The sequence below is a fragment of the Marmota monax genome, unplaced genomic scaffold, assembly GCF_021218885.2.
Source record: "Marmota monax isolate L192 unplaced genomic scaffold, Marmota_monax_Labrador192_F-V1.1 WCK01_AAM20220418_F8-fsc00207, whole genome shotgun sequence".
Lineage (NCBI taxonomy): Eukaryota > Metazoa > Chordata > Mammalia > Rodentia > Sciuridae > Marmota > Marmota monax.
In genome coordinates, this window is record NW_026692713.1 from 1,209,392 (window position 1) to 1,237,314 (window position 27,923).

At 46.1% G+C, this 27,923-nt stretch overlaps 1 protein-coding gene across 6 annotated transcripts in view; it reads right to left on the minus strand.

Annotated features, from left to right (window-relative positions):
• Positions 1–27,923, minus strand: part of Arhgap22 (Rho GTPase activating protein 22) — a 198,513-nt gene that overhangs the window by 52,021 nt on the left and 118,569 nt on the right. For 2 of the 6 annotated variants that reach the window (XM_046446770.2, XM_046446768.2), the window contains exon 1: positions 16,303–16,648. The exons of the other annotated variants lie outside the window; for them this stretch is intronic. In XM_046446770.2, the coding sequence (XP_046302726.1) occupies positions 16,303–16,354 (52 nt within the window). In that variant the 5' untranslated portion in view covers positions 16,355–16,648. Of the gene's footprint in view, positions 1–16,302; positions 16,649–27,923 lie in introns of those variants that run through there. 6 annotated transcript variants of the gene reach the window in all.

Consider the following 27,923-nt stretch of genomic DNA (forward strand, 5'->3'; position numbering starts at 1 on the left):
ACTGTCACTCAGAGAGCTGCAGGTCATCCTGTAGGCACTCAGCTGCCAGTCGGGCTCAGGGCATGCTCCAGGTCAGCAAGGGGGCCAAAGTCCAGGCTGAAACCCATGGGCCCTTGGTCACTTGGGAGCACCCAGGGCAGAGAGGGCGCCAGCACCCCTTGTCTGTGAGGCAGAGGGGTGCCCTCCGGCAGAGGCCAGAATGGGATGCAGGCACAGCAGAGCTTTGTTCCACCCTGCCGTCGATGGCTGTGCAGACGCTCTGTGAATGGCACTGTTGTGGTATTTTAAGAAGAGTCTACAAATAGCGCTCACTCAGAATGGGCCTCAGAGCCAGGCTTATGAATGCTGCATCGCGAGGGCGGCCAGCCTGGGAGCTCCAGCCAGGACAATGGGGCCTCACAGGGGACGCAGGGCAGGATGTTGGGTGACCCTGGCCTTTTCCGGGGCTCTGTGGCCTCATTTCCCCTAGACTCCTCGGGCCCTCCCTGCACAGCCTCATTCTCCGCCAGTGGCTTCCCAGGAGTTTATAGGGAGGAGCGACTCCCCAGTCTCTCTGAATAAAGGGATGGGGCCTGTGACATCCTTTCAGTGCCTGCCACACCGGATTTCCAGGCTCTGAAGATGTCCTGTAGGTCACAGAGGAGGGGGACACAGGAAGGAAGGATGTCCTTAGATTTTTGTCAGAAATCACTTCACTAGGTAGCCAGAGAAATTTCAAAGCCCCATTGTCCTGGCCATCAAGGACTATTAACTGGAATCTTTCCAGAAGAGTCCATCCTGGAAGACAGTTGATGAAAGAAAAAAGAACATGGATTTGGGAGTCAGTCAGAGCTAAGTGCAAAGGTAGCTTCTCCAGGGGTATCTGGAGGGCAGGGGGTTATCTGCCTCTCCGGGCCTCTAGTCTTGTCTCTTTACAGTCACATGGGGAGGGTTGAGCAAGGAGAGGCATGGATTTTGCTGAGTGCAGCACAGTAAGCACCAGCAATTGCTGGCTCTTTCCTCTCAAACAAGAGACCGTTTATTTAAGACACGAGAGCACAGCACACATGAAACGTGTCCAAGCGATGGCTGAGAAACACAGCAGACATAAAGGGAACCCCTCTTGACCCCCTGAATCCACAGACAATGGATATGAGCAATGCAAATGAGCAAGGCACAGAGAGCCCCTGATGCATCCCAGTGGTGGAGGATGACCAGGCCTGCTTGTCAATCACAGGCTGAACTGAGTCCAGGTTAAGGGGTACCTGCTTCTACATGGCCCTGGTGTGTCACAGAATTGTTAACGTTCCCTACCACTGTTATCCTGGGGGTCCACATGGGGAGCTGACCATGAGCAGCAGAAGCATAGCAGAACCCCCATTCCTCAACCAGCCCTCAGTCTAAGCAACAGTCTGAGCAGACTTGGGGAGACAGAAGAGGAGCTTCTCCATGCACAGGCTGCACCCCAGGCCCCAGGAGGAACTCAGATGGAGGACAGCCCTATGCGTGATGAATTCTCAGAGAGGAACCTGGTGGAACTAAGCCACAAAGGAGAAGCAGCTGGTCTGTGCCTGACCTTTGACTCCTTCCAAACTGGATGTGACTCAGGGAGGCTCAATCCTTTCGTTTCAAGTTTCATTAGTAAAGGGCCTATGCTGCTTTTCTTTCTTTTTACTTTTTTTTTTTTTTTTTTTTTTGCTGCTAGAGATTGAACTCAGGGGCACTTAACCACTGAGCAACATCCCCAGCCCTTTTTTGTATTTGATTTAGAGACAGGGTCTTATTGAGTTGCTTAGTGCCTCGCTAAGTTGCTGAAGCTGGCTTTGAACTTGTGATCTCCTGCCTCAGTGTCCCAAACTGCTGGGATTACAGGAGTGCACCACCGTGCCCCGCCGTACACTGCTTTTCTTGTCACACTTCCATGTTCTCTACTGCTATCTGTCAGAGGGAATGCCTGCTTTTAAGTAGCACTGACATGGAATAATCACAAGGGTAGACAGCCTGGGCAGGCATTCTAGTGCTGAGTGGCCATGAGTGGGAAACTATAGCCCTCTGTTTCCTGGCCTCCAAAGCAAGACTAATAATAGAATGTATTTGAGGGTTTCTGTGAGGATTAAATGAATGCCCATATATAAAGTACTCAAGTCTGGGCTTGGCCCATAGTGTTATATGTATTATAAATGCCATCATGTCAAAAAAGCAACAATGACCTCATCAGTTTTTAGAGTCTCACCCTAAGCTCAAGCTAAACAATAATCATTTCATTACTAAGCATTTTCTGTGTGTCAACACCTTGATGTACAAATGCCACTTTAACAAAACTTGGTGAGATCGTTGGTATCCCAGTTTCAGACAAAGATATCCCCCTTTGGCTCAAAGAAGTAATCTGTCCCCAAGGATGCATAAATAGTAGTAGCAGAACCAGAATTCAGAACCAGGTCCAACTCCAAGCTCCATGATTTCAACATTCACACAGCTTCCCTGAGAACAAGCCATGGGAACCTGCAACTCAACACTTAGCATCCAGGTAAAGTTTAGGTAAAAGGGCTAGACCTCTCTAAAGAAGACTTCAGTGCAGGTTCATATGCTGGAGATACAGCTCGGGGACACAGTGCTTACCTAGCATGCACAAAGCCCTAGGTTCAATCCCAAGCATTGGAAAAAATCGCACACCTTGGTAAGAATTAGGTTCTTAAAAAGTTCCATCCATAGAGTATTGTCACAATTTGACTTGTGCTGCCACTCAAAAACAAACACAAAAACAAAACAAAAAAACCTTACAGAGCCTTTTCACTATTTGAACTGACTCCTAACTCCTAGCTTACTCTTTGGGAAATCCCTATGGCATTTGTCCAGAAGAATCAGCAGCACTTCTTTAATACAGAACTATGATACCAACTGGGGCAAACAAGAGCCAGCTAAAACTTAAAAGGAAGATCTGGGGAAGGAAACATACACAGGGAACTTTGAAAAGTTCATATACCTGGAATATAACTGGAAGGCCATGTGCATTTCCATGTGCAGGAAAGACCTGAGAGGACCCCAGTGACTTATCTCTGGTACAAGCAGGAAATGAAGACTGAGGCAGAGTCATAACCTACCTAAACACTGAAGGTGTGCCCAAACACACACACACACACACACACACATGCACACATGCATGCACATACACTCAGCAAAGAGTAGAAAACTTACTGTTTCATGTCATTTAAAAATATCTATGGCTAGGTGCAGTAGCATATGCCAGTAATTCCAGAAACTCAGGAATTTGAGGCAGATCTAGGGATGTAGCTCAGTGGTAAAGCACCCCTGGGTCAAGCCCAGTACTGCAAAACAAAAGAAGGGAGGGAGAAATGAAGGAAGGAAAAAAGGAAGGAAGGACAGATACCCTAGCAATCCCAGTTACTGAGGAGGCTGAGGCAGGAGGACTGCAAGTTTGAGGCCACCTGGGAAATATACCAGGATCTCATCTCAAAAAAATAAAATAAAATTATCTAGGGAAAATCATGAGCTGACTACTAAACTAAGGAGAGATTTCAGACAATAGATTGTACAGACTTACACAATGAAAGTCACTAAATAGCTACAACCACTACCACCTTGGGAAGGAAGGTAAAGCTGATTTGCAGAATTGTCATTCTATTATCTATAATGTTCAGTTTTCAATAAAAGACAGGGATTAACAGGAAGGCAGGGCCCATACACAGAAAAGAAAATTAGTAAATAGAAACTGTCCTTGGCTCAGCTGTTAGACAAAGAATTCAAATCAGCTATTGTAAATATACTCAAAGAACTAAAGGAAACCATGTGTAAAGAATTAAAGATAAGCATGATAATGATATCTCACCAATTAGAGAATATCAATAAAGAGATAGAAATTATAAAGAGAACCAAATAGAAATACTGGAGTTTAAAAGCCCAGCTGAAATTAATAATTCACATAGGGGCCCAATTAGATTTTAGCTAGGCGAAGAAAAAAAAAATCAGTAAACTTGAACATAGGAAATTGAATATCCAGCCTGAAGAAAAGAAAAAGAAACATGGAAATGAGGAACAGAACCTCAAAAATTGATGGCACACCATCAAGTGTACCAATATGCACACGATGTAAGTCCAAGAAGGAAAGAGGAAAGAAAAGGGATATTCAAAGAAACAATGGAGCTGGGCTCAGTGGTGCATGCTTCTCAGGAGGCCAAGGCAGAAGGATTGCAAATTAGAGGCCGGCCTGGGGGACTCAATGAGACCCTGTTTCAAAATGTAAAAAGGGCTGGAGATGAAGTTCAGTGGTAGAAAGTCACTAGGTTCAACCTCCGGTGCCACAAAAATAAAAAATAAATGATGACTGAAAACTTCCCAAATCTGTTGTAAAATATTATACAACGAAGCAGCTCAATGGACTCCAAGAATGATTAAATTCAAAAGAGATTTACACCTAGACATAGCATAGTCAAGCTGTCCAAAGAATCTTGAAAAAAGCCAAAGAAAATGATCTGTCACATCCAAGGGATTCTCAATAAAATTAATAGATTCCTTACTGAAACCATGGAAGCCAAAAGGCAGTAGGATGATATTTCAAAATACAGAGTTGGCAGAGCAGAGGTAGGGGGTGTTGGTGAGAAGGGAGAAAAGTAAGCAACCAAAAATTCTTGTGTGTGTCTGTATGCTTCTGGGATTGAACCAGGGCCTCACACATGCTAGGCACTTTACCACGGACCACAATCCCAGCCCATTTTATTTTGAGACAGATTCTCACTAAATTGCCCAGGTTGGCTTGAGTTTGTGATCCACCTGCTTCAGCCTCCTGAGTAACTGGCTTACAGGTAATGCAAGACCAAACCTAGCTAAATCAAGAATTCTATATCCAGCAAAACTATCTCTCAAAGATGAAAGGAAATGAAGACCTTCCCAGATTGACAAAGACTAAGGGCATTCAAGTTTTCTATCCTAGAAGATCTATATGACAAATCCTAAAGGGAGTCAGTCCCTCAGGTGAAATCAGACATTAGATGGTCACTCAGATCCACATGAAGAAATGAAAAGCATTTATATAGTCAGATATACAAGACTGAATAAATTTATTTTTGTAGCTCTTGCCTTCTATTTATGCAGATAACTACATAAAGCAATACTTATAAAACTGTGGTAATGCATGCAAATGTAATTATTATGACAATAATGGCACAAAGGAGGGGGAGAGAATAGCTAGCTATATTGGAACAAAATTGCTATATACTACTATGTTAAGGTAGTATTAATATTAATATATATATATATAAATTTTTTTGTGCCAGGGACTGAACCCAGGACTGCCCTACGATCAAGCTATACCCACAGCCCTTTTAATTTTTTATTTAGGGGCAGAGTCTCACTAAGTTGCTGAAGCTGGCCTCAAACTTGGGATCTCCTGCCTCAGCCTTCTGAGTCACTGGGATTACAGGTGTATATTAATCTATTACTAATCTATATATTATGTATTATTTTAAATTAAAGGAACGAGTAATCCCCAGAACAATCACAAAGAAAATATAACTAAACACTGTATAGAAACAGTAACAATTAAAGTGGCACTTTAAAAAAATTTATATTTAATACAAAAAAAGGCAGTAATAGAGGAATGGAACAAAAAGAACAGAAGACATAGGAAACAAATATCAAAACATCTTAAGGTAATGTAATTACCTTATCAGTAATTACATTAAATACAAATGGATCAAATACTCCAAACAAAAGGCAAAGATTGAGAATTCATTTTGAAAATGAGCAAACAATACAATGTCTACAAAAGAAACATTTAAATTAAAAAGCACAAGTAAGCAGAAATGAAATGATGGAAAAAGATGTACTATGTAAACACTATAAAAAATAAATAAAATAAATAAAGTGGCTATACAGATACCAGAAAAAACAGACTGTAAGAAAAAAATGTTTCTAGTGACAAAGAGGAACATTTTATAAGGACAAAAATGTTGATGCATCAACAAGATATAATAATTACAAGTATATATGCCCCTAAGAACAGAGCCCTATAACTCATGAACTAAAAAATGAACAGAATTGAAGAAAAATTCAACTATAATTGTTAGAGACATTGATATTCCTCTTTCACTAACACAACTAGGCAGAAAGTCAACAAGGAAACAGAAGACTGAGCAATAAGAGGAACCAATTAGATCTAACATACATGTACAGCATGTTCTACCCAATAATAGTGAAATACACATACTTCTCAAGTAAACATGGAATATATTCCAGAATAGACAATTCACTAAATCATAAGCCTTAAAAAAATTTAAGGACCAACTAAAACAAAGTATGAAAGTATGTTAGTGACAACTGAGAAATGAAATTAAAAATCTATTTTTTATGGAAGCTAAAGAACTCACTCTTAAATCTCCAAAGAATAAATCACAACAGACATTTAAGAAACATGTCTTAAATGATGAGTGAAGAGGAAAACACATCAAAACTTATGGGATGCAGTGAAGGATGATTAGAAGAGACAGCTATAAATGTCTACGGTACAATATAAATATCATATAAAAGAAGAAACATCTCAACTCAAATAGCCTAGTCTTATACTTTACAAATGGTAGACAAGGAACAAATCAAATCAAACAAATGAAATGAAAGAGGAAAAAAAGAGAAACAAGACCAGGAAAACAGTCGGGAAAATCATCATCAACAACAAAAAGTTGGTTCTTTGAAAAAATCACCAAGTTAGAGAAACTTCAGTTCAACAGATCAAGAAAAAGAAGACGACTCAAATTACTAACACCAGGAATGGGAACATCACTACCAACTTACAGAATAAAAAGGGTTAAAAAAGAAATAATATGAACAACTGATTATCAACAAATTAGATGATTTAGATGAAATGGACATATTTCTAGAAAGACACAAACTACCAAAACCAACTCAAAAGAAATATAAAATCTAAATAAACCCTCAACAAGTACACAGATTGAATCGATCAATAACACATTTCCCAAAAGAAAAGCTGGCAAATTCTACCAAGCATTTGATAACAAATACCAATTGCTCACAAACTCTTCTAAAATATGAAAAAGGAGGTAACAGTTCCCAATGCCTTCTACGTAGCCAGTTTTCCTCTGATAGCAAACACAAAGCTACCCCCAAGAAATCAACATACCAATACCTCTTATAAATACACACATAAAAATCTGCCCCCTGCCAAGAAAGGAAGGTTTAGCAAAATATAATGCAAATCAGCTGATAAACAGATAAACAAAATGTAGCATAGTCATACTATGGAATATTATTCTGCCTTTTTAAAAATGAATGAAGTAGCAATACATACATGAACCTTGAAAATATTAGGCTAAATGAAAGAAGTCAATCACAAAGGGCATACGCCATACTTTCTTTCTTTTTTTTTTTTTAAAGAGAGAGAGAGAATTCTAATATTTATTTATTTATTTATTTTTTAGTTCTCGGCGGACACAACATCTTTGTTTGTATGTGGTGCTGAGGATCACACCCGGGCCGCATGCATGCCAGGTGAGCACGCTACCACTTGAGCCACACCCCCAGCCCCACGCCATACTTTCATATGAAAAGTAGTCAGTGGTTGCCCGGGCTGCAGAGCTAGGGAGATGGGGTAAGGGAGAGTTGTCTCCAGAAGGAGAAGTGACTTCTAAGGGGCATGAATTTCTTTTGTGGTAATGAAAATGTTTAAAGTTAGAGTGTGGTGATGGATGCCTGATTCTGTGAATATACTAAAACCCACTGAGTTCTATACTCTGAATAGATGAATTCTATGGCATGTGAAATATATCTCCACGGAACTATTTCAAAGAGCCCAGTGATAGGGTATTTGGGGGGAGAGCCCAGCAAAAATTATAAATTCAGGTAGGATGTGCATTAGCCACATAGCTACACAGCCAGGTGGAGTTAGAGGAGATAGGGAGAGCTGCTTCAGGAGTTCAGATGGTCCTATGATTTCCGAAAGAGGGTCCCCAGGAGGTGCAAGGACTCACAGAATAACAAGATGAGAAAGCACACCTCCAGACCTATTCTGTCCCCCTTCCTTCTTAGTTAAGGGTTCTTAAGCTTTCTGGAAGGTTTTTCAGCTCCAGTAGGCAAGGTAAGGGATGCCAGGCCTTCCAAGGACTGGTTCTTTTGGGGACCATAAGAGCCCACCCTCTCCCCTACCCTAAAAGCCAGCCGTATTGGCCTTGGCTATGTGCTGATTAAACAAACCTGCTACAAACATGGTCAAAAGAGAGCTGCTGACCCATCCTTGCTGTTACCACCCTCTCTCCCGCTGGATCACTGCTGGGCTCATTGCCAAGCAGGTGGGAGAAAGTACTGGGCCTGCTGACACGCCACTGCTAGGAGCACAGAGCAGTTCTGCGTTTCCTCAAAGAATCATCTGCAGTTCAATCTGCTTGAGACCTTATGGATCAATTAGTCTTGCCTGTTTCTCTTTCCAAATGAAGAAACTGCAGGGCACAGTGGCACACACCTATAATTCCAGCAACTCAGGAGGCTGAGACAGAAGGATTGCAAGTTCAAGGCCAGTCTTAGAAATTTATCAGGGCCCTAAGCAACTAAGCAAGAACCTGTCTCAAAATAAAAAATAAAAAGGGCTGAAGATGTGGCTCAGTGGTTAAGGGCCTTTGGGTTCAATCCCCAATACTAAAACACACACACACACACACACACACACCAAAAAAAAAAAAAAAAGAAACTGAGGTTTTGAGTGATAATACAGCTAGTAAAGGGCAGAAATAGGACTCTCACTGGGCTTTCTGAAACCCTTGAGATGGGTGTGCCTGCTCCTACTTAAAGTGGAAATGCACAGACTCAGAGAGGTGAGAAGGGTGGCCTGTCTAGGAAATGGAACCAAACCCTCTGTCTGAGGCTGATTCCTGTTTTGAAAAGCCCTCAGGACTGCTGCCCAGGATGCTTAAATGGGGAAAAAGCAATAAAAAGGGTTACTTCTCAGAAATAGAGTGGGATGAGTGCAAACCCCGAGTCCTAGACAGGAGGCCTTAGTCTCCATGCCCTGAACATGGACCCTAGAACCATGAGGCTCTAACACTCCCACCTGTTGTTCCGGCCTCACCTCAATCCACATCAGCTCTCTGCTGAGTTCGAAACCATCAGACACAAGGCGGTCACACCCCCTGGCTTCTGCCAGCCTCCGCAGCAGCCCTGCCTTAAGAGAGCTTCTGGCTCACTAGGCCAGGGGACCGATGTCATAGAACAATGACCTGTGTGCAGTTACGCACTGCGGTAAGTATCTCTAAGGAAAATTACACAATAGCAACTAAGCAAATAACTTAGGAAGCTTCTGCTATGACCTGAATGTTGTCCTCACCCCCAGTTCATATGCTGAAACTTAACCCCATGGGACAGTATGAGGTGGGGGTTTCTGGGGAGTGGTTAAATCATGAGGACTGTACCCTCAGAAATGAGGATCATGTCCTTATAAAAGAAGCCAAAGGGATGGTGTTTGTCTCTTCCAACACACAAGGACATATAGAAACTGCCATCCCTGAGGAATAGGCCCTCATTGGACACCAAATCTGCCAGCATCTTGATCTTGGACTTCCCAGCCACCAACACTGGGGGAAACAAATGTCTGTTGTTTATCAATGATTCAGTTCAAGATATTTTGCTAGAGCAGCCCAAGCAGACAAAGATTGGCCTCCCCAGAAATAGTGAGGCCCAGGCCCAGACAAATGTTGGGGTGCCCAAGTCAGATGACGTGGGCAGAGAAAACCTGTGGGCACTTAGAGGAATAAAAACAGGCCTGGTAGGAGTAGAGGCTGGGAGTCCTGAGAAGCTGGAGACCAGCCTGGGCCACCTGTGAATGGTGTTGAGAGTTGACTGTCAATGTCATTGGAGCCAGTGAACATTTCTAAGCAGGGAGCAGTGAACTCCAGAAAGCAACCTGAATGAGTCACTCTGGCTGCTGCTGCAAAACCAACCCTGAGGGTCCACAGGGGAAGACCTGTCAGGAGGCCACTGCAGCAGTCAGTCAGGGGCAGGATGGTGGTGGCCAAGACCAGCATGCTGACGTGCGTCACGGGTAGATGGGAGGTTTGGGAAGTAGAACTGGCAAGACTTAGGATAGCATTGGAAGAGAAAGAGGAAATGGATGCTCTCATCCAAAGGACAGCCAGGAGGGTCACTGAGTAGGTCAAAGAGGCTGGGCTGGGGAAGGGCCTGGATGTTGATGATTTTACTAGCCAAAGGGCTGAGCTGTGGAGCACGGCCAGCTGAGGGACATCACTGAGTGCAGGTCTCTGGGGTCAAATGCAGAGGAACCGCTGGGGAAGGAGCAGCCAGTACACTTAGCCTGCCGGCTGCACTTACCTGCAGGGCCTCAGCCCTGGCACACCTCTGCATGCCTGGAAAGCTCTTCCCTATTGTCTCTGCTGGACTGTGCCTCATCTTATTAGACTCTGCTTGTGAACAACCTGGTCAGGGCATTCTCTGACCCTCCAGGTTGGGTGGGATCCTTGTCCCCCAATCCACCCAGAACACTCCAGTTTGCTGCTCACTCTGAACTTCCTCCCAGTCCAAATGCCACATCTGCTACCTGGGTTGTTACTTGGCCAGGTTCTGAGCACATTGGGAATAGACCCTGTACCCTTCCCAGCTTTTTATCCCCAGCGCCTGGTGTGGAGTGGGTGCCCAAAGAATGACTGCTAAGTGGACGGGCAGAAGATGGACAGCAGCTGCTTAGTGGCAATCTTGGAAGACTGCATAAAAAATGGAAACCTCTCAAGAGAGGGGCTCAGAGGTAGTATAGGGGTTTATTTAACAGACCAGTCCTATCACCCCCATCCAGTGATGGCCACGCCTCCCTCAGCTTTCTCTGTCTGCCCATCCAGCTCTGGCTCAGCAGCCGTGTTCCCACCTGGCTCTGCGTCTGGCTGTCAGATGCTCCAACAAGCCCATGCCTGCCAGAGCCTACACTTTGTCCATCAGCAAAGGCGCCAGAGGAGCTTATCCCCAGAGCTCACTCTGTTTCAACAGCCTGAGCTGGACCAAGTGGGGCTGGCCTCTTCCAAACAAGCTGCCACTGGGATCAACAGGCTGGACCCTGCCATCAGGTAGGCCCCGTGGCCACCCATGTCTCTGCTCACCCTCTACTCTCTCTCCAGTGTTCATAAAGCACCAATCAGATGTCGGTGTGGTGTCAGATCCCAGAGGTAAGAAGATGATCACCACCCACAGGAGGCGGCCAACACATACAGCACTGCTGAGAATGAAATGAGCTGTCCTATGGGCTAGGGGCTTGCAGATGGCAGCAGGCACAGGCCCCCCGCCTGGGGCTTGGTCCTTCTCAGCCTAGCTGAAGGTATGGTGAAGGGGATGGTGTGGAGAGGGAAAGAGAGGTCCAGGCTGTGTGGTGGGACGGGCTGGGAGGGAACGAGGGAGACATAATACCGGTCAGACCAAGAAGATGGCCTTTCCTATAGGTAGTATGGGGCCAAGGCAGACTGAAGGAAGGGCATAAGGTGACTAGAGCCATGGGTGGACACTGGCTTTCAGGAATGGACTAGAACAGGCAAGAAAGAACCTAGGCTGGCCCTTCAGGACACCAGTGGAGATGACCAGGTGAGGGCATACACAGTGGCGTGGTGCCCTTGGGGGAAGGATCACAGGAGCCGTCAGCCTTCAGACATGGAAAGTGAAGAAGGTAGAGGTGAGAACCAGAAAACCTGAAGAAGGGGCAGGTGGGGGCTGACTAGGGGTTCCAGATCTGCAGGCTGGATAGGGACACTACAGAAGAGGACTGAGGGGCTGCTGCTCAAGGGAAGTCACAATTGTCAGGGCCCTGACGGAGATAGAGCTCAGAAGGGAAAAGAATCCCACAGCCCAAAGAAGTGGGGCAGGGAAGAAGATCTGATCAAGGAGAGGTAGGAGAAGGACTGGTCAGGGGCACAGGAGGGAACTAGGGGGCTCTTAGGTGCTCAGAGCACTAGGACTGTTTGTGTGGTCCGGCAAGGCAGAGGGTGTCAGGGGTGATGGGGAAGATACAGGGCAGCAGGGCCAGGCAGACTGCTTCTGGGGTGCTCCTGATAGAGGGAAGGTGTGTGAAGCGCAAGAGTCGGGGGACAGACTGATGTTGTTGTAGTTTTTAATTTTCTGAATAACAACTCAGGCAGGTTTCTGAGCTGACAGGAGAAGCCATAGGGAGCAGAAGGGAGTCTAAGGGTATCCAGGAAAGAAGGGGACATGACAGTGGACAAGACCCTGGAGGACAGAGGAAGGCTTCTGACACTAAGACAGACAGGGAGGGTGAGGGGCCCAAAGTGCCTAAGTCACCTAGGGATGAGTCAGCAGCATGGTAGAATGTGCACAGAGACCCACCAGTCTGCTCTCTTGCTTGCCCCAAGTCTTGACCAAAAGCTGACTTAACATTATGCTCTAGTGCCACCTTCTTCTCTCAAGCTTCAACCTTGGGCAACAATGCAAGTTGAAGAAAATGAAATGTGCCATCGAATGAACCCACTACAGAGCCCTAAATATAGAAGCATCTGGGAACATCCCCCAAAATGATACCTCAGAGTTCAGAGAAAATGTATTGGCCCCCTGCTTTTAGGGGCATGTAATCCTCTGCAAATCAGATCTTGCTCATTGACCTTCCAGCTTCTCTAGGAGCACCAGGAACCCTAGGCTGCTCCACTTGTAACAATCCATCTTGCATACCATAGTTAGTGTGATTAATATTGCAGCATATCACTGTGCCCTGAAAAAGGCCTATAGCAGTTCCTCCCCAGGCCCACTGTGCTGGGCTTCACTTGCAAGTGGCTCCTGGATAAACTCCCAGGCTCGATTGTAGCTGTTGTACTGGGGATGGAACCCCGGGGCTCTCTACCACCAAGCTACATTCCCAGCCCTTTTTACTTTTTATTTTGAGATAGGGCTTCACTAAGTTGCTCATGCTAACCTTGAACTTGGTATCCTCCTGCCTCAGCATCCCTAGTAGCTGGGATTGTAGATGTGCCACCACATCCAGCAGGTCAATTGATAGGTTTTAAGGTGTTTTTGCTGCTCTCCTCATGTGATTACAGATAATTTAAGTTCTTCTACTGTACCAAGTACACTTTTACACAGAAACCGTATTCTAGCGAATATTCTGTTGTAAAAGTTTCCATTCAGAAACATCCAGGTATAAAATCAGTAAGAACAGTAGTTGCCTTATCTGTGACTAATGGGCTCTTTTTGACCTTTCCTAAAACACACACACACACACACACATACACACTCACTTTAGTCTGGAGAGTCAAAATTCTCCTTAGTAAGGTGGCTTGTAATAGCTAAACATACAATGCACATATACACTGATACACAGATCTCAGGAAGGGACATACTGTGTTACTGCTATGACAACAGAGCTTAATGTTTAAAGCAGCAATTCTTTAATTCTTTTATTTTCCTTTTTTTTTTGTGTGTGTGTGTGTGTGTGTATGTAGTACTGGGAATTGACAAAAGGGTTACTTCACTACTGAGTTACATCCCCAGGTTTGGTTTTGTTTTTGAAACAGAATGTTGTTGACAAAATGCCCAGACTAGCCTCAAACTTGAAATCCTCCTGCCTCAGCCTCCCAAATCACTGGGATTACAGGCATGCACCACCATAATGGGCTTATATCAGCAATTCTGAAAGTGCATCTAAAGATATGTGTGCCATGAAACTCTGTAAAAAGCAGTTTCTTTGGGCAAAATTCTAGAAACTGGACCTACAATCTATCTGATGCACAATTGCACCAACAGAGGCCTGAAGTAAAAAACCTTTCAAACTTTGACAACTCATGATGCCTTTCACTTGAGCAAATAACCCCATCCCCATTTATTGCAGAACTCATTTTGAACAATGAGCCAAACTGTACCTGCTTAATCAGACTGCCCACATTTGTTCACAGCACTTGAACATTTGGAGATTTTCACATTAAAAACCTAAACATCAGCCTTGCTTGTACCATGGACATCCAGCCCCATGGGTTTTCTCCTGCCTGCCAGGGAGTGGTTGACTGTCCACTCTAGCACCATTGGGCTTCTGCCTCACCCCAAACTTGGCAAGCTTTGCTCTTTTCCATGGGCTGCAGAACCATGTAGGCACTTCAAACTGAGTCCCAACTCCTAGGCTGCTGTGGCTAGCTTTCCTCTTGGAGTGAGTGGGACGCCAGCTGGGGAACACTCCCAGACCAGGCCTGTTCCTCACCTGGATGGTATAGCCAACCATGGGTTCTGGAGCTCCATAGCCCCAGCAGACAAACTTAGCAGGAGGACATGCCTTTGGTTCCCTTCTGGAGCTTATAGGTACATGCCCTCCCTAACCAAGGCTTTGCAAATCCACCCTTGCACCTGGGACACAGGCTCGCCCTTGCCTTGTTTACAAAGGGGGGTGAGAAAAGACCAAAGGGCTTGCTCAGACTTTGCTCCCCCAGTGAAATCCTTGCTGCTCTGGGCTCTAACTTGTCCTCTGAAGGCATCTTTAGCAAGCCCCTGACCCCCCAGTATTACTGTGGCCCTGGCTGCTCTCACAATGAAGACCATACAGTGGATTTCGGCTCCACCCTCCAAGCTCGAAGCCCCACAAGCAAATTATTACTATTATTATTATTATTATTATTATTATTAATTCTTTTAATCAAATGCTAAGAAAACGGTTGCAGTGGGGTAGTAAGAACCATGTGACTATTCACACTTCCCATTTGGTGCAAAGAGGTTTGACCACAGATGAACTGTCCTATGTTTTCCCTTGGCCTTAAAAAGTCCTGTCTAAAGTGGGTACTGAGCCGGATATGGTGGTGCAACCTCTAAACCCAGCAGTTTGGGAGGCTGAGACAGGAGGATTGAAAATTCAAAGCCAGACTCAGCAAAAGGGAGGCACTAAACTACTCAGTGACACCCTATCTCTAAATAAAATGCAAAATAGGGCTGGGGGTGTAGCTCAGTGGTCAAGTGCCCCTAAGTCATATCCTAGTACAACAACAACAACAACAACAAAATTAAAGTGGTTCTGTTATGTTTTTTATAATAATTATACATGTTGTAAGCCACCTCAAACCCTTGGTGGTTTGAACACTTGTGACAACATTATCACCTGTACAACAGCCCTTCAACTGCTTGATACATTCACGTCCCATGCACACTTTGGTAACTGAACCCAGGGATGTGCACATACTAAACAAGTGCTATGTCACTGTGCCCTTTTATTTTATTTTTTTATTTTTAGACAGAGTCTGGCTAAGTTGTCCAGGCTGGCCTTGAACTTGCAATCCTCCTGCCTCTGTCTCCCAAGTAGCTGAAATTACAGGTGTGCCACTGTGTCCAGTTCATATCTTTTGTTTATCTGGATCCAGAATACACTATCAAAGGAACAGGATCTGGTGCTTCCTTTAGGATTTACAGGCAAGGATTCCTTGTGGGTCATAGAAGTAAGCTTGGGGAACTCCTGAAACATAGCTTCCCAGGTCCCCAGAGGCTATCCAGCAGGTCAGAGCAACCAATCGGAAATCTGCATGCTTAACTGGGGTGGGGGTGGGGGGTTGGTGAGTGTTATGGTAAAGCGAGTTTGAGGAGTTACGAAGGGACGCATCACTAAGTTCCTCATGATCGACAGGGCTTGTTCCAGTCAAGCAAGGGTTAAGTCGGACGCGCTTCTGCCTGAGGTCCGGCCTCCCTCAGGCAGCCGCCAACTTCCTAAGGGTGTTTTCGGCTTTGGGTCCTCTCCAAGCCTGCTGCATTCCACAAGCAGTTCTGCTAGCAGGTTCCGCCGCGACTTTTGGAAAACTCTGAGTCAGGGCCCCTCAGTCCAAGTTTTTTGACAGAGGCGGACGAGGAGAATGAATGGTCCCTCTCCAGGCGGTTAAGCCGCAGAGGCGGTGCCGGTGCTGCCTCCGGGCGCTGGCCGGGATCTTTCTGCAGCCGATCTGCAGGCGAGCGCTGGAGGCTCCTCCGCCCCAGCCCCAGCCCCAGCCCCAACCCTAACCCTACCGTGGACTTGGCTGACTAGCAGCCCACGCCCTCCTCTCGCCCCTGTCCCTAGGGGGCAGGCGCTTTCCTCCCCTCCTGCCAAGGTCCGACTCTAGTCCCTAGCCAGGAATCGTCCCTGAACGCGCCGCCGCGTCGGGAGTTACGGGGAGACCCCCTCTCCAAAGCTAGGAGTTCCAGAGAGCCACAGGCACACCTGAGCCCTTAACAATGCTGAGGCAGGTGCGGGCTGCCCAGGAGAAGCAATGGACAAGTCCCGAAGCGGGCCTGGCAACCCCCAGCGGCTGCTGGAGGGAGCCGGGAGCAGTGCTCCAAGACCCGGCGCACGTGCGCGCTGGTTACCTTTGGGCGCTCGCAGGTGTCCCCTCCAGTCCTTGCAGCAGCAAAGTCCCATGGCAGCCTCCTGTGGCCCCACCGCTTGGCTCCGCTTCCAGCCGCTCGCCGGCCCCCCCAGGGCGGCGCGGCCAAGGTTCCGCCCGCGGCAGTGCCCAGTGGGGCGCCCGGGTGCGCGCGGGGCAGTAGCTCCGCAGCTCCCGGCCCTCACGCTTCGCCGCGGCCCCGCGCCGCGGGCATCCCAGCCTCGGGGCAGACCCTGCTAATCAATAGGAGAACGCGCAGATCGCGCCGCCAGCCCGCTTTTATCTTCGCGCGCCGGGGCGGCCCCGAGCCGGCTCCCTGCCCTCGCGGGCGCCCTCCCCACGGCCCGTTACTCTCCCGGGACGCCGAGCCGCGCGCTCACCCAGTGCCGCCAGGGGCCGCTGCAGGAGACCTGGCTCCCAGCTACCGGGAGCCGACCGATGGCTGGAGGCCACACTGGCCTGACCTATCTGCATAGACCTGCTGGGGGCCACAGTGGCCTGAACTGCCCTTGCTGTTAAAGGGCAGCACCTCGCCCTCCTCCAGCATCCTCTGAGCAGTCTGTTCTTGGGTGACTTGGGGACGGTGTTCCAGGGTTACCTGGTTTTCATTTTTCCACGTCACCTGAACTGTGTGCAAGTAGTAGGAAGAGTGTTTGCACAGGCTACCTAAGAGGTTTGCTGGGCTACCTCTGGACCTAGTGATTGAGTAAACCAATTCCCTTTTGAGACTTTTTCTCACCTAAAAAGTCACTGAGCACAAATTAAAGGTTTTATGGTGTTGATTAAACTCTCTGGGTTCATTTTCCCCATCTATAAGATGGAGAGCACAGTAGAAATTGTTTCATTTGGGTCATTGTGAGGATTAAATAAGTTGGTATATATAAAGGAACTTATAGCACAACTGGCATGTTGCTAAATGCTTTGAAACTATGAACTATAGTCATCATCAAATGACAGTGAGGATTTGGGCAAAGGGTGTTTTTATCTCGAGGTGTAATCACTTTGGATGCTGCTTTTTAAAACTAAAAATTCTGAAACCCTGGGATGCTGCAACTCTATTTCTCAGTATGCATCCCACAGAAATGCTTACCCACATGCCCAGGAAAACCCACATAGGACTATTCATTGCAGCTTCGCTTGTAATTGTTAAAAAAAAAAAAGTGGAGCCACAAAATGTTCATCAGTAAAGGAATGATCAAATACACGGACATTTTCATAAAATAAAGTGTTATATGAAAGGAATAGGCTAAGACTAAACATTTGAGATTTATGGATTTGTAACATTCGTGTAAAATACATACAGAGTATTACTGTAGTGTTCATTCTATACCTGACTCTGTTGTAGGCACTTAAGCCTAAAGAAATATGTGGAGAGAAATCAGGAAACCAGGAGTAGTTCCTTCTGGGGAGAAGGTGGGAGACAAGAATGGAATAAAGTGGGTGCCAAAAGACTTTGGCTTTCTTATAATGGTCTCTTTTCATAAAAGAAAGGCATATCCATGCATTATTGTATAAATGGTCCAAAAAGAGGAATTATATTTCCTCATACCTTTATTCTAAATATTTCCCCCAGAGCTGGGTATTGAACCCAGGACCTTGTACATACTAGGTGATTACTCTGTCACTGAGTCACATCCCCAGCAACATCTTGCATTCTCTGGCAAGGTCCTTAACGTGAGTTTCTTTCTCACCCCTCCAGTCCCTAAGATCTGTTCCTGACCTGGAAGGAAGACTGAGGTGTTGGGGTTGACTGAGACTTTCTCCATTTCTCCCCCATCCCCCCATCCCATCTTTAGAGACCAGAGAGACCAGTCTGGAAGGCAGAGGCTCCCAGGCTGAGAACAGAAGAGTTAAATGAGAAAGGGGTGGAGGGACTCTAATGACTTTAGAGCCAGGCAGAGGTTTTCCCAGGAGTTAAGTCTTCATTCAAAAAGAGATTAACAACAGTGGGGCAGATTTCTGCCTCTCTCTCCTTTAACTCCCCCAGAAAGACAAGGATGGGTCTTTGGGGAGAGACAGAGTTGTCCCACAGTAGATCCGGAAAGAAAGATGTTTTCACTTCATGACATGTAGGCGGTGGTTACAAAGTGAGAGTAACGGAGAAAAAACTGGGAGACCTGACTTCTGGCTGCTGCCAAGTCATTTGAAACAGTTTTAGCACCAGACAAGATCCTTAGTCACAGCGGGCTTAATGAGGCCCCAGGAATTCCAGGCTGGAGCTCCCTGCATTCAGGGAGCGCATCTGCAGGGAGCGAGCCCCCGGGTGATTGTCCAACGGCCAAGTCCTACTTTTGGAAAGCAAGATTTAAAAGAAAACATCACAGCAGCCATTGTGGGCCGCCTGTTTATCTTTCTAAGAGGAAGTAGCAAAGCAGGATTGTTCAAATGAGCCTATTATAGAGGGTCAACGTCCCCATTGAACCGTTCAAATATATTTTGGGATACGCGACTTTTCAAAGTGGCTTTAAATATCAACTCCCAGGGCAATTCAACAGACAAATAGGAAAGCAAGAGTTTCTAGTATTTTTTGTCTTTGGTTTCACAAACTGTAATTCTTATTACACATTGTCCTTTTTAAATATAGTTTCTAGCTATGTCTCTTAGAGGGAAAGGAAAATAATATTCACTATGTGCTTCCCACCATGTGTCAGACAATTCTCAAATGTTATTATCTCAGTTAACCACAGAACAGCCCCATGAGGCAGATGCCATTAGATTCAATTTACAGAGGAAGAAACCAAAGTTCATTGACGTGGGAAGTGGAAGAGCCAAGAGAGATAGTCAGACAGATGGTGGATATATGGATGTGTGGATAGGTGGATGGATGAATGGATGAATGGATAGATAGGTAAATAGCTATATGGATGGTAGATGGATGAATAGTTGGATAGATGATTAGAGACATTTCTTAAGTTTGGCCCAAAGTCTTGAGTTGTACAGTCTTGAGCTGTGCACATACTGGAAAAGTACATAAACATGGAATTTGCTTGAAAAATAAAATTTCCTGAACGTAGCTCCACCCCCCCCCCAAACTGATCATGACCCCAGACTATCTTGAACTGAGTTAAAATATTAGGGTAATTCAAGGTTGCAAGGCTCCAACTGAGCCCAAGCTGCCCCACTCCAAAAGAGGAAGTGGGAGCCCCTGGGGTATGCAACCTCTTCCACATCACAGAGCACAGGGCAGCTAAGCTAGAACAGGGGTGAGTACCCAGGGAGCACAGGGGGATCTGGAAGAAGAGAACTAGATGGCAGTTTGGGAGGACAATGTTCTATGAGGCAAGATCTGCCCCTATCTCCCCAGAGCTCCACCTTCTGCTGCTTTATTCCATTTCTTTGGGAGACCTAAAGATGGGCAGTGAGCATGTGGGGCTGTTTCTAGGGAGGTTGCTTCTGCTAGGCCCCTGGAGCCTGTGAATCTTGAACCCCTGGTTCCAGGTATGTCCCAGACCCTTCAGGGATTTTCTTGGACTCTCAAGACTTGATGTTAATAGCCCCTCTCCAGGAACCTGGACTGCTTGCTTCTCCCTAGAACACCAGGTGCAACTTCATGGCACCATCTAAAGGTGTGAGCTCAGCCCTGGCCATCATGGTGTAAGGGTAGAAACGGGAACCATCTTAACTACAGGTGTAGCTTGTGGGACAGGGTGGGGGCTCTGGTCCTTCCTTCCTTCCTTCCTTCCTTCCTTCCTTCCTTCCTTCCTTCCTTCCTTCCTTCCTTCCTTTATCCATGCACAAATAGTGACTTGACACAACTGAACACCTGACAAAAACAACCCAGGGGCTGAGCTCTGGGGTGCTGTGAGGGTATCCTGGGAGCCATAGGTTGGCAACAGAGACGCAATCTGAAGAGGAGTCCAGCACCTTAGAGGATGGTGTAGGAATGGTCCTCCAACGGGCAGCAGTTATCCCATGAAGGAGCGTGGTCTTTATCCAGAGGGTAGGTAGGCCACCACAGGATGGCAGGTCTCTCAGAATGTTTTGTGTACTTTTACCACAGTGTGCAGAAGCCAAGTGGTTTGCATTTAGCTTTCTGGCTGGATATTTGGTTAAACATGTTAACTAGAACCCTTCTCCCCACATCATCTCTTATCAACAGAAAGCAGTCATTATTCAACTTCACAAACTCATTGTTCTGGTTTCTTTGTCTTTCTCTTTTTAACTATATGATTCTAGGGAAGATAACCCTCTTTTTCCGTTTGAAGTAAGGCCCATAAAGCTTTGTGCTAGAAAAAGTTGTGGATCCCTTAAGAACTAATATGCCCTTTTGTTTCTTTTAATGCTTTTTTTTAAAAGTTGTAGATAGACACAATACCTTTATTTAATTTATTTATTTGTGGTGCTAAGGATCGAACCCAGGGCCCCACACATACTAGGTGAGTGCTCTACCACTGAGCCACAACTCCAGCCACCCTTTTAATGATTTAATTCTCTTTTATCTTTTTGCTTTGGTTTCCAGGAAGCTCAGGGAAAAGTTAAAGTTTGTCTTTGGTAAGTATAAAGCTCCTAACAGTCTTCACATTTATGTTTGTGTTCCTGATTTTGCTTTTCAACTTTGATTTGCCTTTTTTTGGATTCTTAATTTTTTTTAACACTTACTATTATATTCTAAGCATTCTTATAAAAAGACATTTCAAATCCTTTGAGGAAAAATAGGGGTAAAAGTATACTGTATTTTTAAGTCTTTTTTGACTTTTAAAATTTATTTTTAATTGATACATAAAAATTATACATATTAATGGGATGCCATATAATGTCTCAATCCATATATACATTGTACAATGTTTAAATATATCTTCAAAACTATATAATTTCTTCATGGGAAAAAATAAATTTCCATTGAACAGTAAATCAGTGTTATCTATAGTCACCCCACTGTGCAATAGCTTCTTTCTTTTTTTATAATGCTGGAGATCAAACTCGGGGCCTCCTGCATGCTAGGCAAGTGCTATACCACTTAGCTTCATTCCCAGACCTTTTCTTAGATTTTACTTTGGAGACACACTAGATTGCCTAGGCTGGACTTGAACTTGCAATCCTCCTACCTCAGTTTCCCACGTAGCTGGAGTTATAGGTGTGTGCCACCATGCCAGGCTCAGAACAACTTTGGGGATGGAACCCAGGGTCTTGCTCATTCTAGGCAAGTACTGGGCCATCAAACCCACACCAGAACTTCTTTGCTCCTGTCAGAAGTTAATAAATTTCTCTTAAGGGGCATATACTAAACATATGTAAGATTTTCAGGGCATACAGTTTCCATAGCAACATAAGTCTGCCCACACAGTGTGAAATCAGCCATAGCCAATGCATAAATAAATGGGTGTGGCTGTGTTCCAATAAAACTTTATGTACAAAAAACAGGTGGCAGGCCAGATTTGGTCTCCAAATTATAGTTTACAATCTTGTAAAAGAATTTTAGAGCATTGGGGAAATTGTTTCCTCTTAAGTTAAGAAGTACATGGCTTCGAAAAACAAGTGAGTTCCCAACTCCAAGATGATGGGAATTCTGTCCAAGATGTCTAGTCTCCATTTCTGGGTGACAGATCCGGGAAAAGCAGCTGTGAAAGCTGTCTGGGTGGTTTGGCTTTTGAGAGGGGTAGGCATGCCAGGATAGGGTAGGCCCCTGACAGGGCAGGCTGTGAGGTCTGCCAAGGAGAGTTCATTCCCTCACACATTTGCAATGCCTACTCCTGGGGAGGGAGCACAGGGCAGGGACCGGAGGTGACAGACCAGCCAGGTTCTCCAGCTCTGGCCGAAGGGCCTACAGTGGGGCAGTGGATGCTGTTCGAGGAAGGAATGTGTCTGCAGCTCCAAATTCCCACAGAGAAAGACAAGGGGACTAGTTGGAGAGAAATTCCTGGGCTACATTTTTCTTGCTGTTCATGTGGCCTGAAGCCATTGAACTTGGTCAGACTGCCCAGAGAGGGATTTTACAAAGCCCATTGTCCTTTTCTGAAGTCTCACCCCCCACCCCCACCCCTGCCCCCACCTGCTCTAGCTGCCTTTCTTTCTTTCCTCCCCCACTCCCAGGAAAAATGCATCTTGGGAAAGAGCCGGAGCATGGCCATGGCAGAGAGGGCTTTTGCTGCCTGCTGTGGACAGATGCAGCAGCAGCTCCAGATGCAGGCAGGGCATTCCCTGGTGGCTCCAGCAGCATCAGGCCTTTCCACACACTAGAGGGGTGGTCTTAATTGTCTGTGAGGGAGTCACATACTGGCATGCATGCTTCAGCAATAAAAGAACACATATTGAGCACCAACTGTATGCCAAGCACTATTCTGAGCATGTCATATACATGAACTCATTAATCCCCACAAGAGCCCTATTATAATCCCCATTTCACAGATGAGGAAACTAAAGCATGAAGTGGTTAAGTGGCTTACCCATGATCCTACAGCTAGTAAGTGGAAGAGACAGGATTTAAGATGAAGTGTCTGGCTCCAGGGTGACTGTCATCTCTTGTTTTTAGTACATGTTCAGCATTCTGCTTACACACATCTCTAATAGTGTGTTTCAGCAGTTATGACAAAAATTCTTTCTGAGAACATTTGCAATAGATAGGGCCTGTGCATCTGACAAGACTCCCAGTAACCCCCACCACAGAAGATGAGACCCCTTACCATGAACTAGGCCCACCTGGTATCTGGTCCATGTGGCTGGTCCCAGTACTGTGATCTGTGGGATAACTTGTGCTCCTTATTGTTGCTGTAGCATCCAGTGTTGCCATAGGAGGGGCCCTCAGTTCCCCAGTAAGTCTCTGCAATGTTCCAGCCCCAAGTTTGGTGTTCCATCTACACTACATATACAATAACTCTAAGACTAGTGTTAATCACCTCACTTCACAGATAAGAAAACTGGCACATTAATGAGGTAATTGATGTGTGTTCCTTTAACAAACAACTCCAAATTTCAGTGACTTAATCCTCTAAAGATTATTTCTTGCTCAGGTCACCATCACTTAACAGGTCAGCATGAAGCCAGAAGAGAGAAGGATGCTCTGTGGGGTTGCTCAGGGACTGGGTTCCTTCTAGGACTTCAGTGTCCTCCTCTAGATCCTCTGTGTTTGCTGTCAGGCAGAGGGACCTCAAGGGGATTTAGGGACTGGTGCTGATGGTGGCCATCAGCAGCCTCCGTGGTCACTGGTCACTCCCACCCACACTGCATCAACCCGACACCTTAGTCACAGGAGTCAGTTTTACTGCAGGAGAATAAAGAAATGGAAGCCACCTGCATAAGGAAAAAGAAAGGGACTTATTTGTTCAGAGGGTGGGGTACTAAAAATGGCAGTCAGACCATTTGGTGGCTAAACATGTGCTTTGAAGCTGTACTGCCTGAAATTGGTGCTAAAACTTTCAGAATTGAATTCCAGCTTTCACCATCTTGAAACATCACTTCTTCAACTGAACAGTGAATGGGGCTGAAGGTACTGAGGGCTGTTAGCATTGCTTGTGACTCTGCGAAAGAGTTTGGCACGTAGTGAGTGTCCAGTGCCCCTTTCTCAGTAGCCAGGCAGGCCTAGTGGGTAGAAGGGAGAGGACTGGGAGACAGCTCTGAGGATAGAGGTGGGGAGTAGCATAGTTTGCCAAAGGGTTATAGCACTGCCCTCACTGCTGCCACCTAGCTGTGGAAGAACAGAGGCACAGAACACCCTTCCCAGGTCTGGTCCCAAGGAGCATGTGTCTAGGCCAATTCCATCTCTGCCTGATGCTTAGCAAGTTGCTGAGCAGAAGCTGTCCTGGACTGTGTGTCCAAAGCACAGAGGGTAAGTAGAGCCCCCTGTTCCCTGGGGTTTTGCTGTGGAAGCTCCAGCTCCTCCAGGGTATTTCCTGCCTTTTGAGAACATGAGAGCATTCTGCTCCGTCTAGAAGGGTCTGTGTTAGATACGGGTGTCAGGATGGCATCAAGCAAGTCCCTCTCAAGCTGGCCTTGGTGCTGGTAAGATGCTAGTGGTATAGAGATGGGCTGCCCTCATGGGGAGGGATGGGGCTGTCGAATCTCTCCAGTCCTGACCTCCATGCTGGGGGAGGGTCTGCAAACCCCTGGTGCCCCCTCCTCTATTATTTCTAGGGGTGAGTTGGCCCCAGATGGCTTGGCACTGGATAGCTCCTGAAGACCACTGACCATTTGGCCCCTGGTACTCAGTACCTGATGGGCTCCCAACTCCCAAAAACTATTTCCGTGGCCTCCGCATCCTTTCCACAGCCTCTGCCCATCCAACAGACTTCCTGAACACCAAATCCAAGAAACACTTTCTAGACTGTGGACTCCAACCTAAGGGGAGTTGTGAAACCAATTCTGTGGTTTTTGATCAGAATTTTTTAAAATTAGGCAGGGGCTGGTGTATAGCTCAGTGGTGGAGTTCTTGTCTGTCAGGCATGAGGCTGGAGCACAGGGGTGGGGAGAAAGACAGACACACTAGACAAGAACATGCCCTAGGCACTGCCCGGAAGAATAGTACTGTTCTATTAAATCTTTGCATGTGCTGGGCCTGGAAGGAGAGTAAAGTTTATTTCTTGTCCAAAATGCATGAAAACACTGTTTTGGTATATGTCATTCCTTCCAGAAAACTTGGGGCTCTTTTCACAAATCAATCCAAATCTTTCCTCCTTCCCCAGCTGTCCCAGATGATCACACCACTTCTTTGGTCTAAAGAAGGGCACAATCCTTGCCAAAGCATTCAAAACTAAAAAAAAAAATAAATAAAACTTACCACCTGTAACCAAAAAAAATTCTTGTTATACACTAATCCCAGGACACTGGCTGTTTACCAGTCTTTCATTTGCATATCCAAGAGGGCCACTTAAGTGACCCTTCACAAGACAAAGAAGATCAGCTTCTCTCAGTTTAAAAAAAAAAAAAAGAATCCTCTGGTCTCCACATTCCTTCAATGCAAACCCTTGCACAGCAGGCTAGTTCTTACAGGGCTCTGACACATCTGCAGGACTGCTCTTTGCTTCTCCAACATTCTTCCTTCCACAGTTTTTTGTGAAGTACCACTTCACGCCAGACATGGGAAACTAGAGGAGAGCCCTGTCCTGGAACACCGCCCCCCCCCCCTGCTTCTCAGTCTGGGCTGTGTACATGTGATGAAGACCCTGGTTCCCACCTCCCTCTCCAGCCTCACTCCCCCTTACCTCCCCCACCTGCCCTCACCCCACGGTTTCCAGCTCTCCAGCTTGGCCCCAAGCCCATCAGGAAAAGCTGGTTCTTCAGGATGCTGGAATTCTCCATCCTTCCTATAATTGGGTAAAGGGGGCACTATGGTTTGAAAGTCTCCCCCACAAAGTTCAGGAATTGGAAACTTATTCCACAAATTCATGACAAGGTTTTTTGGAGATGAGGGAGGTAGTTACAATTAGATGGGGTCATGAAGGCAAGGGCCCCCGGGGATGGCATTAGTGGCTTTATAAGAAGAGAAACAGAAACCTGAGCTAGCATGCTCGCTCTGTTTCACCTTGTGATATCCTGTGCTATGTTAAGGTGCCACAGGAAGGTCCCTACCAGATGCTGAGCAGATGTAGTCCCATGCTTTTGGATCCCTAGCCTCCAGAATTATGTGTTAAATAAACTTCTCTTTATAAATTATCCAGTCCATGGCAGTTAGTTATAGCAACAGAAAATAGACTAAGACAGGGAGGTTCTCAAGTTTATTGGGCAGCTGCTATGTGTCAGGCACCACTATATGTTCAATCCCTGCCAAGGACCTTCAAATGTCATTATTGTCATCATCTGAAGAGGCTCAGGGAGGTGAAATGGTGAAATGGCCTTCTGAGGTGGTGCACACAACCAGAAAGCAGCAGGTACTCCTGGGCTTCTTGGACTTCTGCATTTCTGTTCTTCCCAACCTGCCACAGGCCCTTAGGAGCAGCACCAGGAAGTCCCAGGGCAGTGCTTCAGGCTGAGCAAATGACACAGCATAGTAGGAGGTGCTGGAAGAGGGCAGGTGGAGGAAGATGGACGGCCCACTAGGGCTTCTGGGTTTCAGGCCCTGAAAGTGTGGATGGGATTCCAGGTCTACACCTGTGGGCCCTGCTGCAGGGTCTTTCCCAGCTCCACAAGGGTACCTGGGGCTGCTGTAGCAAATTCCCACAAATTAGGCATCTTAAATCAACAGAAACTTATACTCTCAGAGTTCTAGAGGCCAGAAGCCTGGAATCAAGGTGTCAGCTGGGCCACGATCTGGCTGAAGGCTCTAGGGAAGAATCCTTCCTTGACTCTTCCTAGCCTCTGGTGTTTTCTGGCATTCCCTGGCTTGTACACATCTCTCCAATCTCTGCCTCCACCTTCAAATAGGCTTCTTCCCTCTGTGTGTCTCTATGGGCCCTTTCCTCCTCTTATGAGGACACCAAGCATTGGATTTAGGGCGTGTCCTAATCCAATGTGACTTCCCCTTAGCTAATTGTCCTGGCAACTGGCAAACACTCTACTTCCAAATAAGGCCCCATTCTGGGGTTCCTATGGATGTGAATTTGGAGGAAACACTATTTAACCCAGAACAACCATCTCCCTCCATTTCCAGCCATGCCCCCCCTCCCCAACTCTGTTATCTTGTTCTCAAGTCAACAAGAAAGCATCAAGGAGGGCTGTAGAATATTCTGATCTGGTGTTTTCTGGATTGTAGCCTCAAGTTCTGACATTCCAGTAATCCAGAAAAATGTGCTTTTATTTATTTATTTTTTGTTTTGTTTCAGTGCTGAGGATTGAACCCAGAGCCTCATGCATGCTAGGCAAACACTCTATACTTACCACTGAGTTACCACTCTTACCCTAGCCCTTTCTAAATTTAATTTTGAGATGGGGTCTTACTAAGTTGCGTTGCCCAGGCTGGCCTGGAACTTGTGATCCTCCTGCCTCATCCTCCCAACAAGCTGGCATTACAGGTGTGTGCCACTGTGCCCAGTGATAATGTGCTTTGAAAAATGCTGAATTATCAGTATTATTTTTGGAGGGGTGGGGTACCAAGGATTAAACTCAGGGGCACTCAATCACTGTGCCACATCCCCAGTCCTATTTTGTATTTTATTTAGAGACAGGATCTCACTGAGTTGCTTAGTGCCTCGCTTTGCTGAGGCTGACTTTGAACTCACAATCCTTCTACCTGAGCCATTAAGATTACAGTTGTGCCCAGTGAATTATTAGTATTTTTGATAAATTCTTTAAAAATCAGAATCATTTATATCCAGGGCTACCCTACAGTGGAAGTTTGGATCTAGTAAAGAAAAGCTTATTTAGAAAGTGTTTTTTTTTTTTTGTCTTCCGCAGTCTTGAAGGAGAGTGCTATGGTTTTGAGGTGGTTTGAACATGTCCCCCAAGGGTTCATGTGCTGGAAGGTTGGTCCTCAGTGTGCCAATGTTGAAAGGTGATAGGACCTTTAAGGGGTGGGGCTTAGTACTAGGTCATGGGGGTGCTTCTCTCAGAAGGAATCAATGCAGTTCTCTTGGGACTCCTATAGGTTGTTATAAGAGTAAGCCTGGGAGCCGGTTGTGGTGGTGAATGCCCATAATCCCTGTGGGAGGCTGAAGTGAGAGGATCACAAGTTATGGGCCAGCCTCAACAACTTTGTGACATCCTGTCTCAAAGTAAAAAATAAACAGGACTAGGGAT